Source organism: Bubalus kerabau, chromosome X (genome assembly GCF_029407905.1).
Source record: "Bubalus kerabau isolate K-KA32 ecotype Philippines breed swamp buffalo chromosome X, PCC_UOA_SB_1v2, whole genome shotgun sequence".
NCBI lineage: Eukaryota > Metazoa > Chordata > Mammalia > Artiodactyla > Bovidae > Bubalus > Bubalus kerabau.
The window spans coordinates 118,693,988-118,707,122 of NC_073647.1; the positions used below are offsets into that span (position 1 = coordinate 118,693,988).

At 38.8% G+C, this 13,135-nt stretch overlaps 3 protein-coding genes across 20 annotated transcripts in view; 1 reads left to right on the forward strand and 2 right to left on the reverse strand.

The window, feature by feature from the left end:
- CASK (calcium/calmodulin dependent serine protein kinase) overlaps positions 1-13,135 on the forward strand; it is a 372,876-nt gene that overhangs the window by 278,385 nt on the left and 81,356 nt on the right. For all 17 annotated transcript variants that reach the window (XM_055562960.1, XM_055562965.1, XM_055562962.1 and 14 more), the window contains one exon: positions 11,781-11,902. In XM_055562960.1, coding sequence (XP_055418935.1) covers positions 11,781-11,902 — 122 coding nt within the window. The remainder of the gene's footprint in view (positions 1-11,780; positions 11,903-13,135) is intronic.
- The window catches only part of GPR82 (G protein-coupled receptor 82), a 198,511-nt gene that overhangs the window by 78,979 nt on the left and 106,397 nt on the right, over positions 1-13,135 (reverse strand). The window contains exons 2-3 of one of the 2 annotated variants that reach the window (XM_055562982.1): positions 6,192-6,323; positions 1,243-1,293 (exon numbers count right to left, since the gene is read on the reverse strand). The gene's annotated coding sequence lies outside the window, so the exon portion shown is untranslated. The remainder of the gene's footprint in view (positions 1-1,242; positions 1,294-6,191; positions 6,324-13,135) is intronic. The other variant, XM_055562981.1, reaches the window with a different exon arrangement.
- The window catches only part of GPR34 (G protein-coupled receptor 34), a 174,200-nt gene that overhangs the window by 54,718 nt on the left and 106,347 nt on the right, over positions 1-13,135 (reverse strand). Inside the window, exon 2 of the mRNA XM_055562978.1 lies at positions 1,243-1,293. The gene's annotated coding sequence lies outside the window, so the exon portion shown is untranslated. The remainder of the gene's footprint in view (positions 1-1,242; positions 1,294-13,135) is intronic.

Genomic DNA, 13,135 nt, shown 5'->3' on the forward strand with positions numbered 1-13,135 from the left:
AGCTAAGAGACTCTGCTTCTTGTGGCTCATCTACTGAGCCCAACTGTGGCTTGATAACCTGCTTGCTCTAAAATCATACTGTTTGTTGTTTGTCCATATGCTGCCTTCCTCCTAGGACTTCTAGCAGCAGAAAGTAGGTATCCCTTTGTTTTCCTCTAAGGTTTATCTTTTATGCAAAAGTGTTTGGCTTTGCATGGTTCATAATCAGCTTGACTTTATCCTCAGCTGTTTCTGCTTAGATGTTTATGTATGAATTTTAACACTGCCTGGCCATAGAATAAAAACCTGGATGTACTGATTTTCTGGAGCATTGTTACACAAATACTACTAACTTCTTACTTCTTTCATAAGAGGAAAAAGAGGCAGTGTTAAAATTTTAAGCACACTTAATATTATTCCACATCTTAATTTCCAGCACAAATACATTATTCTGGGAGAAGGCTAACAATTTATTTTATAGTTTGCTTTCAAGAAACCTTTCAGGGTAAGTGAATGTTCCTTTAATTGTTATATAATCTATAAGCAGTTTTTATTACTCTCTGTTACTATTTTCAGTATTGCTATGGAGCTATGAAATAAACTCCTGGATTTATGTCTCTTAACAACTTCTACCATCAGAAAGAACATAAGAATAATATAATGGCTAGATTTTAATTATAAAAAGATATAATTTGAGTAAGTGAGAATAGTAAAGTAAAATGTATGTAAGAAATTACATACACACAAATGAGTATTAGTAAAATTAAGGCAATCTAAATGAGATGGGTGGATTGTATCAATGTCAGTATTCTGGTTGTGATATTACATGGTAGTTTTTTAAAAAGTTACCAGTGGGGAAACTGAGCAAAGTATACACAGGATCTCTATATTATTTCTTAATAACTGCATATAAATCTACAATTATGTAAGTAATAATTTCAGTTAAAACAGTAGAATAAATCTTTACTTCAGCCTTGTGCTTACTGGGGGGAAAGTATATAAGAGACAAAATAGAAAATCTGGGTGCTAATAACAAAATTCATTGTCACACTTTCTTGTATTAGTTACTTGTAGCTCAAATTGCAGCCAATTTAATATAAAAATCTCACAGCATGTTAGTTATCTGTTGATCTCTAATGAATAATGTCAAGGCAGCATTTATCATCTCACAGTTTCTGTTGGTCAGGAATCTGGGCATGGCTTAGCTGAGTATCTCACCTGAAGGCCCAACTGCAGAGGGAATCCTCTTCCACACTTACTCACCTGGTTGTTGATAGGCTTCAATTCTGCTCACAGCCTTGAAGTTTGCTTCCCCTGGCACAGATAATCAGAGAGAGGGCAAAAGTAAGAGAGTGTACCCAAGACAGAAACCACCATTCTTATAACCTAATCTCAGAAATGATATTCTATCCCTTCTGCCCTATTCTGTTTGTTACAAGTGAGTTAATAAGTCCAGCCTACACTCCAGGGAAAGGACTGATTATATGAGGGCATGAATACCAGCAGTCAGGGATCTTGGGGGCCATCTCAGAGGCTGCCCACTATGTACATGTTAATGACCATTGAAATAGAAGACACTTCCCATTTGTAACTGGTTTTGTTTCTCCAGATTTAGTACCCTTCTTTTTTTTTTTTTTTTTAATCAAGTAGATCTATTGTGTCATTTGGGAATGAAAGCATCTTGAAGGTATCAAGTAGTGCTTTTCCTTAGTTGTAAAGCCTTATATGTTGGTGGTAGTGGTGGTTTACTTGCTAAATCGTGTGTGACTCTTGCAACCCCATGGACTGTAGCCCACCAGGCTCCTCTGTCCATGGAATTTCCCAGACAAGAATACTGGATTGGGTTGCCATTTCCTTCTCCAAAAGCCTTATATGAATGGGCACTTAACAACCAGCAGAATGTTATTTCAAGTACTTTGACAACTTTGTGCCCAACGATGTTGCTATTTAGAAATATAGATTGCTTTAACAAGTATAATGGCATTAGAATTATGGTATCTGCACTCTGACAGAATACATTTGCAGAGTTTTTACTTCTTTTAACTAATAAATTTTAAGTCATCTGCACTATAATCAATGGGCTTCCCTGGTGGCTCAGGAGTAAAGAATCTGCCTGCAGTACAGGAGACACAGGTTCAATCCCTGGGTCGGGAAGATCTCCTGGAGAAGGAAATGGCAACCCACTCCAGTATTCTTGCCTGGGAAATCCCACAGACAGAAGAGCCTGGTGGGCTACAATCCATGGGGTTGAAACAACAACAAAAACAACTATAACCCATACATAAAGAATCTAATGCATTTATCACCATGTGTAAGTTTTCATAACTTGAATTGGATATAGCACAGATGCTTAAGTCCAAAATACAGTTTTCATTACAGGATTCACTATAGGTTATAACTTGACTAATAACCAAAATTTGGTTTGTACCATGGGATTAATAGCTGTTGTCCAGGGGTAAAGGTAAGGGGAAGAGATTGACTTCAAACAAGGAGCTTTTGTGGAGTGATGAAAATATATACCTAAATTGATGAATTTTAACTTAATCCTACCTTAGTAAGCAGATTTTTGTAATGCTACTGTTCTTGCCGGGAAGGACTTTGAGTGGTTGATATGAATGTGTGCATACTGATTCAGTGTTATATAAATAGGACTGCTAATGTAATAGGATGGAGAGGGCAATGGCACCCCACTCCAGCACTCTTGCCTGGAGAATCCCATGGACGGAGGAGCCTGGTAGGCTGCAGTCCATGGGGTCGCGAAGAGTCGGACACGACTGAGAGACTTCCCTTTCACTTTTCACTTTCCTGCATTGGAGGAGGAGATGGCAACCCACTCCAGTGTTCTTGCCTGGAGAATCCCAGGGATGGGGGAGCCTGGTGGGCTGCCGTCTGTGGGGTCGCACAGAGTCAGACACTACTGAAGCGACTTAGCAGCAATGTAATAGGAAATAGAGGTTATTGATAACTCTCCAGGTGAAACTAGACTAGATTGAGATACTGAATTTTCTCAGTGATATTGGGTTTTACAGCTATATATATAATTTTTAAATATATAAATCTTTGTTACTGAAATAATTGTATCATGAATATATACTGTTTATCAGATGTATGCAGTGTATACATTTATGAAAACTCATTGGATGATACACTTAAGATTTGTGTATTTCACTCTATATAAATTTTACCTGAGAGAGAGAAAGAGAGGGGAGTATTAAAATCTATGCTGATGTGTTTAGTTAGAGGTGAAGTGTACTAATGTTGACCACTCTGCCACTTACTTTTAGATGAATGATAAATAAGGTGAATTGATGTGTGGATAGATATGTGATAAAGAAAATATTGCAAACTGTTAATTGTAGAATCTAGGTAGTGAATACAATTCTTTCAACTTTTTATATGTTTGAAATTTTTCATAGTAAAGCTGGGGGAAATAGTTTTAAGACAGACTCTACCTACTTTAACACTGAGAACAGTTTAAGCATTCTACTATTTATTTTTCTGTCCTCCTTTCAGGTTATTTTTACTCAGTCAACATTTTTATGAGACTTTTCTACTTCTAACAAAACAGTTCTAGACTCAAAATTTTTAAAGCATATTTTTAAAACAATTGACATATTTATGCTTTCTTGATTATTATTTCATAACAGTAGCAGAAAACTTTTGAGAAAGTTGTATCCATGAGATTCCTGGGAAAGGTAGAAATGTTCAAAGTTAAAATGTATGAATATTAACCTATTGTTTAGATACAAACTTGATGACCAAGTGAATTAGGCAGAAGCTAAAGTAAAATACTATTCCAAAAGCAGAGCTTAATTACTTTCTAATAAATTTATCATTGTGAAAGTTTAGACCAAGAGATGTATTCAAGTGTGTTGGTGAGGGCATGGTTTCAGGAGGGATCAGTCTGTAGTGGAAGGACTAAGTGCTAGAGGCCTGGGTTCTACGACTCAACTGCTGTGGCCCCAGGGTCATTTAACATGAAAGAGCCTCCTTTTTTTCCAAATGTAGAAACACTTGTCTTCAGGGCAGGGTTATTGTGGAATCACATAAGATAATAAGCATAAAAAACCTGTTGGAAATTATAAACTGTTACACAAATATAAGTAGTAAAATAATTTTTATCACGACTTTGAGGAAACAGTGCCATAAAATAAACTTTTCTGTGGTTACATATTTCTTATTACAATATTTTATTTTCAATGCTTCAGAATTTGCTCAGAAAACAGTAATTTTTTATTTTATTTTTAATTGGAGGAAAATTCCTTTACAATGTTATGATGATTTCTGCCATACCACAACGCAAATCAGCCATAATAGTACATATATCCCCTCCCTCCCCTCCTCCCCAGTCTGTCTCACCCCTCTAAACTCCCCCCTCCCCCTGCCATCTCACACCTAGGTTGTGACAAAGCACTAGGCTGGGCTCCCAGGGTTATTTAGCAACTTCTGACCAGCCATCTGTTTTATACATGGTAGTGTGTGTATGTTGATGCTACTTTCAGAAGAAAACAATAAGTTTAATCAAACATATTTTATAGTGTTTTTTTGTACAAAACACTCTACAAAATGTAGCCTAGAAAACAAAAGTGAATGGGATACCTACAGTCCTGCCATTAGATAAATTGCCCTCTGAGGTGAACTTACATACTATTTATTGATTTTTTTTTTTCAAGATGGTCACAAGTTCATTCAGGGGTTTTATAGGAAAAAACATCCTTTTCAGTTTTTGAGAAAAGTGAGTAGTTCTTTCAGATATGACAGTTATTGATCAACAAAATAAACACTACTAGTGACAACTTAAGATCCTGTGTTTGTTTTTGTGTTACATTAATTACTACTTCTGCCTCTGTATGTAAAACAGTAGGAATGGAGAAGCCCCAGAAATGTCTTTGTGTATATTAATGTTTCATAATGAATTGAAAAATTATGAGACTTTACATGACTTGGTGTTGAACTGCAGATATCAGTTTACCCATCTGTGAGATGTGGTTCTGCTGGTCATACTCAAAGAAAGAACGAACGAAACTAGAAGCAGTGTCAGGAGAGGTGTTAAAATGATCAAAGGTAAAAAAAGATCTTGAGGTTAGACCAAAAATATGTGTTTATTCAATATGAAAAGACAAAGGAGGGATGGAATAGGGACTATTAAGTTTCCTAGCTAATGACAGAAACTTTTAAATTAGGGACACTTTGAGCACACCTGTGGAACTACTGCCTTTCATGATTGAAAACCTACAAAGTTAATCACATTTGGGTACAAGATCAGACTATAAATCAGTTCAGAAAAGATGATAGATCCAAGGAAATTAAATAGACCTATTGACCTGGTAGGTCTTACCTACTAGAGACACAGGTTAATGGTTGCCCTTGTGCTTTCCAGCAAAGCATCCACTGGGTCTGTCAGAGCATATTGGAAACCTAGATGGAGGTGTTGAATTCCTGCTCATCCACTTCTTTGGGCTTCCCTGGTGGCTCAACTGGTAAAGAATCCGCCTGCAGTGAGGGAGATCCCCCAGGGATCCCTGGGTTTGATCCCTGGGTTGGGAAGATCCCCTGGAAAAGGGAATGGCTACCCACTCCAGTATTCTGGCCTGGAGAATTCCATGGACTGTATAGTCGATGGGATTGTGATAGCTTAAGGTGAATGATGTCGAATTCGTGATCTCTGAAGAAGATTTAGCTTTGGGACCAGGGACCAGGCTTGATTACTCAAGAACTTTTGTATAGCAGAGTTTTATTAAAGTATGAAAATAGAGAAAGCTTCTGACATAGATATCAGAAGGAGGCCAGAGAGTGCCCCACTCACTAGTCGTAGAAAAGGGAGTTATATACTTTTTTAATTGGTTATTACAATAAATCAAAAGAATGTCTCAAGGTTGTAAAGATCTTACTAGACCCACTCCCTTCCTTTGTGGCTCAGCTGATAAAGAATCTGCCTGCCAAGCAGGAGACCTGGGTTCGATCCCTGGGTTGGGAAGATCCCCTGGAGAAGGGAAAGGCTACCCACTCCAGTATTCTGGCCTAGAGAATTCTGCCAGGGTCCTGCCCCGGTTGGATCCAGGGATTCCCTCGGGAGGACAGCGTCGGCGGCTGAGAGAAATAGAGAAAGAGATAAGGAAAGAATTTTGCAGTTAGGAAAATAGAGGAGAGAAAAGAGGCTGATATTCCTTGGTTTACGCAGAAAGCCAGTAAAGCCCCAGCACGGGACTTACTCTGTTCACGTAGGCCGCAGGCACCCTCTCGAATAGCTGAAGGTGCCCCACCTTAGGCACCTTCTCAAGTGGGTCGTAGAAGCCCAGGCAGGAAAGTGAACACAGAGGGCCCCTGTGCTCCAGGGAATCAGCCTGAAAAGGAAAAGGAAAGAGAAAGAACGACATGGGGAGACCAAGCTTGATGAGCATGGCCCACACTTTATTTTCCAAAGTAGTTTTTATACCTTAAGTTGTGCATAGAGGATAATGGGGGGCGGGGGTAGAGTCATGCAAGGTCAGCAGTCCTTGATCCTTATCGAAGCCAGGCTTTCTTTCTGCAAACTTATCATATGCAAAAGCTTTAGGTGATTTACATCATCTTCTGGCCAGGAGGCCTGTTAACATTTTATGACCCTTTCTTCAGAAAACTTATTTTTCTCTAAAGGTGATTATTCTAAAGTCAGGCACCACCCTCTGAAAGCATTAGATAAAGTTGTGTTCCTATAGGGCAAAAGTGTGGTGGGCTATAACAAGAAAAGAATTAACTCAAGGGTCCAAGGTTACAAACATTAAAGCTACTACTTACATTTCTATACACCAACTATATTAATCAATACACTCCCAGGGACACAGTAGGTAAGGGATATGGAAACTTGGCAGCAAGCATTAGCTCAACAAAGAAATCCTCTACCAGTTCTATTCTAACAATTTTAACTCTCTGAGAAGCTCTGCATTGTTAGAATATCTTAAGCTTCCCGTGCCTCTCCTGGTTGGGAGGCTGTGAACAATCACATGCGTAGCTGCAGGAGTCCGAACAAACCTGTCAGGCAAGCTAGAGAGTCATCAGAGGGGTTTGAATTGAAACACTCCTATTATGCCCAGGAGAATTATTAACTAGAGCTCTAAGTTAATTTTCTTCAGAGAAAGGCGGGCGGGAATAGCCCCCCGTTAATGTCAGAAGAGTTGGTGAAAGTCGTGAAATAGTAAAACAGACAGATTCTGGTTTTGGGGTAGACGCTCAGGCAGACCAGGGGGGCCCTTGAGCCCTGACTTGCCTTGCCCGTCAGGGCTCTCCCGCATGACCTTGTCATGGGTGGGAGCTCCCATGCTGGCTCCCAGCAGAATTCCATGGACTATATAGTCCATGGGGTCGCAAAGAGTTGGACACAACTGAACGACTTTCACTTCTTCACTTCAGACCCACTCCCACAATTTACATTTTAAGATGACAGAATTATAACTTAACAATAGAAAGATCTTACCAGACCCACTCCCATAATATACATTTTAAGATAACAGGATTAGTCAGAAGGTTTTCAGGAAGGAGAAATTGTCCTCAAGCAGGATGCATTGTTGTTATATAATCCTTAGTATAGCGTTTAAACTGAGTTGTTTTTTGTGTGTGTAATCATCAGTTCCAGGCTTAAAAAAAAAAAAAGTTTTATATGACTAAGACTAAGGAATGTAGAGGGGAAAAAAAGGTGTTTGTCCTTTCCTCCTCCTTGAGAATCCCAGACCCCTCTCTCCTCCTCGGGGACCCTGGACTTCTTATCAACCTGCCTAGGAACTGACTCAGTTGCAGAGTCAGACATGATTGAGTTACTTGAACTTTCACCTCTTCTCTGAGACTGTCCTAGCTTCTCCCTGGGCAGCCTGTTTCTGTGCCACTTTAGTTTTTACCTCCTCTAAATCATTTGCTTCAGGGTATAACGTGCCTACTTCACACACCTGCATGAGAGCCCTTTCCTTGAGACTGGGTATCATATCTGTTTTCCTTGAAACCCCTGCCTCATACCTGGGAGAAAGCAGGAACATGTGATAAAAGTCTGAATATTGTCTGACCCAGTAGGATTCAAATTCTTTTCTAACCTCCATATCCATGCATAAACCACGTGTCACTTCTTGTTGAAGAGTCTCCCTGCTTTTCCTAATCCAGCCAGTTACCATAGAAAGTCAAGAAGTGCATCCACTTTGGATCCAGACACACTGGGTTGAGTCCTGGCTTTACCGCTTCTAGCTGTGACCTTCCTTGATCTCTCTGATCCTCAATTCCCTATCTAGAAACGTCGGGTACTGTATTTACCTTACTGTGTTGTCCTGGGGATGTGTCCGGCATATCACAAACACTCAGGAATTGGGAACTGCTCTTATCATTGTTTCTTTAATACTTCATTCAAGGCATACTTTGTGGAGATAATGAAATTAATCAAATACGGCCTGCCTTAAGGACCTCACAGCACAGAAATGAAGAGTGAGCAAGTGCACATGTCGGGTAATGCATGAAGATGCTTGTAGGACAGGGATTGCACAGAGCTTTGGGAGTTCACAAACCAACAAATGATACATCCCTGGTCTGATACAGCCAAAATTGCTTCCCAATGGTTAGACTTACCATCTTAGTATTCGCTAGATACAAGCTTGTTTTATTTTAATCTTATAGTATTAATAAACTGCTGCTGCTAAGTCGCTTCAGTCATGTCCGACTCTGTGCGACCCCATAGACGGCAGCCCACTAGGCTCCTCTGTCCCTGGGATTCTTCAGGCAAGAACACTGGAGTGGGTTGCCATTTCCTTCTCCAATGCGTGAAAGTGAAAAGTGAAAGGAAGTTGCTCAGTCATGTCCAATTCTTAGTGACCCCATGGACTGCAGCCTACCAGGCTCCTCCATCCATAGTATTTTCCAGGCAAGAGTACTGGAGTGGGATGCCATTGCCTTCTCCATTAATAAACTACTACATAGAATAGAATAGATATAGATAGAATAGATCAGCATAAGCAATGCTGGATAGAGACAATAAAAACTAAACAAGATTCCACTAAGATAACTGAGTGAAAATAATAATTAGCTTTCTCTGCTCTCTGTTAAGTTTTTTAATATACAAAAAAAAAAATCCACATTTCATTAGGATTTTTGTTGTTGGAGTTAATCCAAAAGCTTAGAACTGGCTTTAGTAACTTTGTAAACCTGGCATCATATAATTCTGTTGTTGATGATGTACTGGGATCAAGGACTCAGTGGAATATTTGGGACTAATTTCTTCACATCACCTGTTGCTTTCCAAGGCTTTTACTAAGGGATGACAAGAGACCTGATTTTTAACTAAGTTCCAGATTTTTTTTCCTTCTCAGAACAAAGTAAAAGTCCTGAGATGAGCAGGGAGAAGGAAGTGGATTAGATTAATACAGTTTTAAGACTAGCAGGAGAAATGAGGACTGGTTTCTGCCTTGTACCTTTTTTATTCCACTTAGTGTCCACTTAATGTTTTCAGTGAAGGCATACCAATAGCCTGGTAGGTGTAATTATTCAAAATTTAAAAGTATTCACAGTCCTGTCAACAGATTAATGGTAAACTGTGGCACATCCCTGCCATAGACTACTACCCAGGAATAAAAAGGATTAAACTATTGATACATGCAACAACTTGGATGAATTTCCAGAGAATTATGCTGAGTCAAAAAAGCCAGTCCCAAAAGGTTACACACCATATTGTTTCACTTATATAGATCCCTTGAAATGACAAAATTATAGAAATGGAGAACAGGTTAGTAGTTTCCAGGCAGGGATTAGGAGGTAGGAAGGGCAGGAGCAGAACTACTGCAGTTATAAGAGGGCAACATGAAGATCCTTGGGGTGATGGAAATATTCTGTAGCTTGACTATATCAATGTCAGTATTCCTGGTTATGATATATGACAGTTTACAAGATGTTACCACAATGGGGAAACTGGGTGAAGGGTACATGATATCTTTCTGTATTATCTCTTACGAGTTCATGTGGATCTACAATTATCTGAAAAGGAAAAAGTCAAATTTTTTTTTAAATTAGCTACAGTAATTTCCACATAGATAACCACTTAATATGTCTTAAGCCCCACATTTTTAACATAATTAAATACTACAAAAAGCAGTTGCCTGTATAGCAACTTTTTTTCTTTTTTTTTTTTTTTTTCTATTGTAGAAACCTTAGAACATATGGACAAACACAGAATGAAATAGAAGCAGAAAAATAAACATAATTACTATTATCTTTTTGGTATTTTTCATTCTGTTGTGTTTTTTTCTGAATTTGTATTTTTTTGAGTTATAATTGGGGGTACACAGTTTATGTGGTTTTGCCTTCTGCTCTCTGAAATTTTATATCACGCAGATTTCTGTCTTTAAAATTCTTCAAAAACAAATTTCATGTAGCTATGTATACCATTTCATGGATGTTCTATAGTTTATATATTCATTCTCTAATTATTAGATATTTATCCATTTTATATGATAGATATCCTGACACATAAATCTTTCCTGACACATAAATCTTTCTACAATTCCTATTTTTTCCTTAATGTAAGTTTTTGTGAATAGAAATCCTGAATTAAAGTGCATGAGCATTTTTGAGGTTCTTTGATATAAATTATCAGATTGCTTTCTGGAAAAGTAGTACTCTTCCCCATTCCCCATCTCCCCACTCTGACCACCATCATAGTTGTGACAACCAAGTGTTTCCAGACATTGCCAAATGTCCCCCTGAGGGACAAAATTGCTACTGGTTGAAAACTACAGATTTAAGATTTACATGTGCAGTGAGGCACTTCATGTTAGAATGTCTCTAACACTGTGTACACAAATGTCCTGAAGTGTAGGCCCTCAAGGTGCTTTTCTTTCTCTGGAGTGCATATGTGCGTGTTGTCTGCAGAGTAGAACAGGCTAACCATTTCTTTAAGGCTAAGTGACTTTGTTACTACCTCTCTGGATTCCCAGTTATTAGAGGAAATTTAAAGTGACCACACTGTCCTACAAAAATTACTTCCCCTAATATCTACTGTGGTATTCTGAAGTGTCAGTCAAGTATATCTATCCTAAAGGGGGCCCAATTAACTGAGAACAACTTGGTTCCCGTGACTTTGTATGTAAAGGGAGGAAAAAGAATGGAGTGGGATTTTTGCTAGTTAAGTTTGAGCCTTAAAAATCCTAAGAAAGGGGACTTCCCTGGTGGTCCAGTGGTTAAGACTCCACACTCAGAGCGCAGGGGGCCCGGGCTCGATCCTTGGTCAGGGAACTAGATCCCACATGCCACAACTAATACCCAGTGCAGCCAAATTAAATAATTAAATAAATCTTTTTTTTTTTTTTTTAATCCTTAGAAGGATTTACATAGCAGGAGCTCCCAGTTGAAGGTTTGTCCCTCACATCTACATCTGGCTTCACCTTCTGTTCTTGTTGGAAAGCCCCTGTGTGAAATGACCACCTCCGTTATTTCTATCATATTTCAAAACATCATGGAGTCCTGGGAACCCACAGTCTCTTTCTGACATATGACTTTCTGCACCCAGATCTTCTAGTAGCTCAGCTGTAGTTGATGAATTGCCCTACTCCAAGTAAGACAAGAGGCAATGTACTTTGAAAGTGAGGAACGTGCAAATACATTGTTAAAAACATAAATTCACTGCAAATACTCTATCATTAAGTGATATGAAACACATTTAAGTCTGTTTTCCAGTAAAGACATGAACCTTTGAAATGTGTTAGTCCACAGTTCTGAAGTGTCAGATTTAGGTTATGAAGGTGAGTTTGACATTGACTTTCTCTACTGGCTGTTTCTTTTCTGTTTGTTCCCCTTAGGAGCAGTGTCACAGGTGCTGGACAGCCTGGAAGAGATTCATGCACTTACAGACTGCAGTGAAAAGGACTTAGATTTTCTACACAGTGTTTTCCAGGATCAGCATCTTCACACACTACTAGATGTAAGTCTTTCTCTTTATTAATTTTTTTGGGTAAACTGAATAGTTACCATAACAGTCCTTTTTCAGTTGCTGCCTGTCTGTGAGAAATGCAGGAAGTCATCCATCATAGATTCATAACTGAAATTAAGTATCTTATATATGGTACAAATGCAATAGAGCCTAACAAGTCACAGTGGAAAAAAATAAGTGTATATGTATATCTTTAGAAGAATCCATTGAGCTTTGCTGTGATTACCTCTCATTGCTTCCAAATATTGTTTTCAAACATTGCACCTCAAACATGAGTATAGGAGAGAGAGAATTAAGCTAGATGTTGTGCTGCTACTGCTAACTCACTTCAGTCATGTCCAACTCTGTGCGACCCCATAGACGGCAGCCCACCAGGCTCCCCTGTCCCTGGGATTCTCCAGGCAAGAACACTGGAGTGGGTTGCCATTTCCTTCTCCAATGCATGAAAGTGGAAAGTGAAAGGGAAGCCACTCAGTCGTGTCCGACTTTTCGCAACCCCGTGGACTGCAGCCTACCAGGCTCCTCCGTCCATGGGATTTTCCAGGCAAGAGTACTGGAGTGGGTTGCCATTGCCTTCTCCGAGACGTTGTGCAGTGGACTCTATTCACACACACATCTCATACTTAACATTGCTGGTTTTCATAAACTCGGTGTCTCTCTTTAAAACAGAAGGATATATTCCATTATAAAATATGACAGACTGCACTGACAGATACAAGTCAGAAGCTGACAGTTCACATCTGCCTTCATTTCAGTCATATTTTAAGTAAAATACCTTTCTTAGCACATATTAGTCTACTTGTACATATTAGTCTTTTTACAAGAAAAATTTTCCCTTCATAAGAATAAAATTTGCTTTGGGATGCCTAGAACTTGGTGGTGCTCACTGATTAATCGACCATATGATACTTATTAAACTAATGCAAAATTTCCCATAATGTATTCTACAGAGCATTGTTCTGGGAGATAGTTGTGGGTGTTACCATTCAAGAGAGAGGAGTAGATGTAAAATTTATTGATTAAAATTTATTGATTAAATTTTTTTACTGACTATGTAAGTTTGGGAAATGCTATGTTCTTTATTCCCTTTATATGGATTCACAACGGGTGCTAGTATATAGCAGCTCTAAGATGTCCTATAGCAAAAAACCCAATTAACTCTAATGGCATTTCTCAAACTAATTTGGGCAGATAATTTTCATTCACAATCCTGCCAAATTGGTA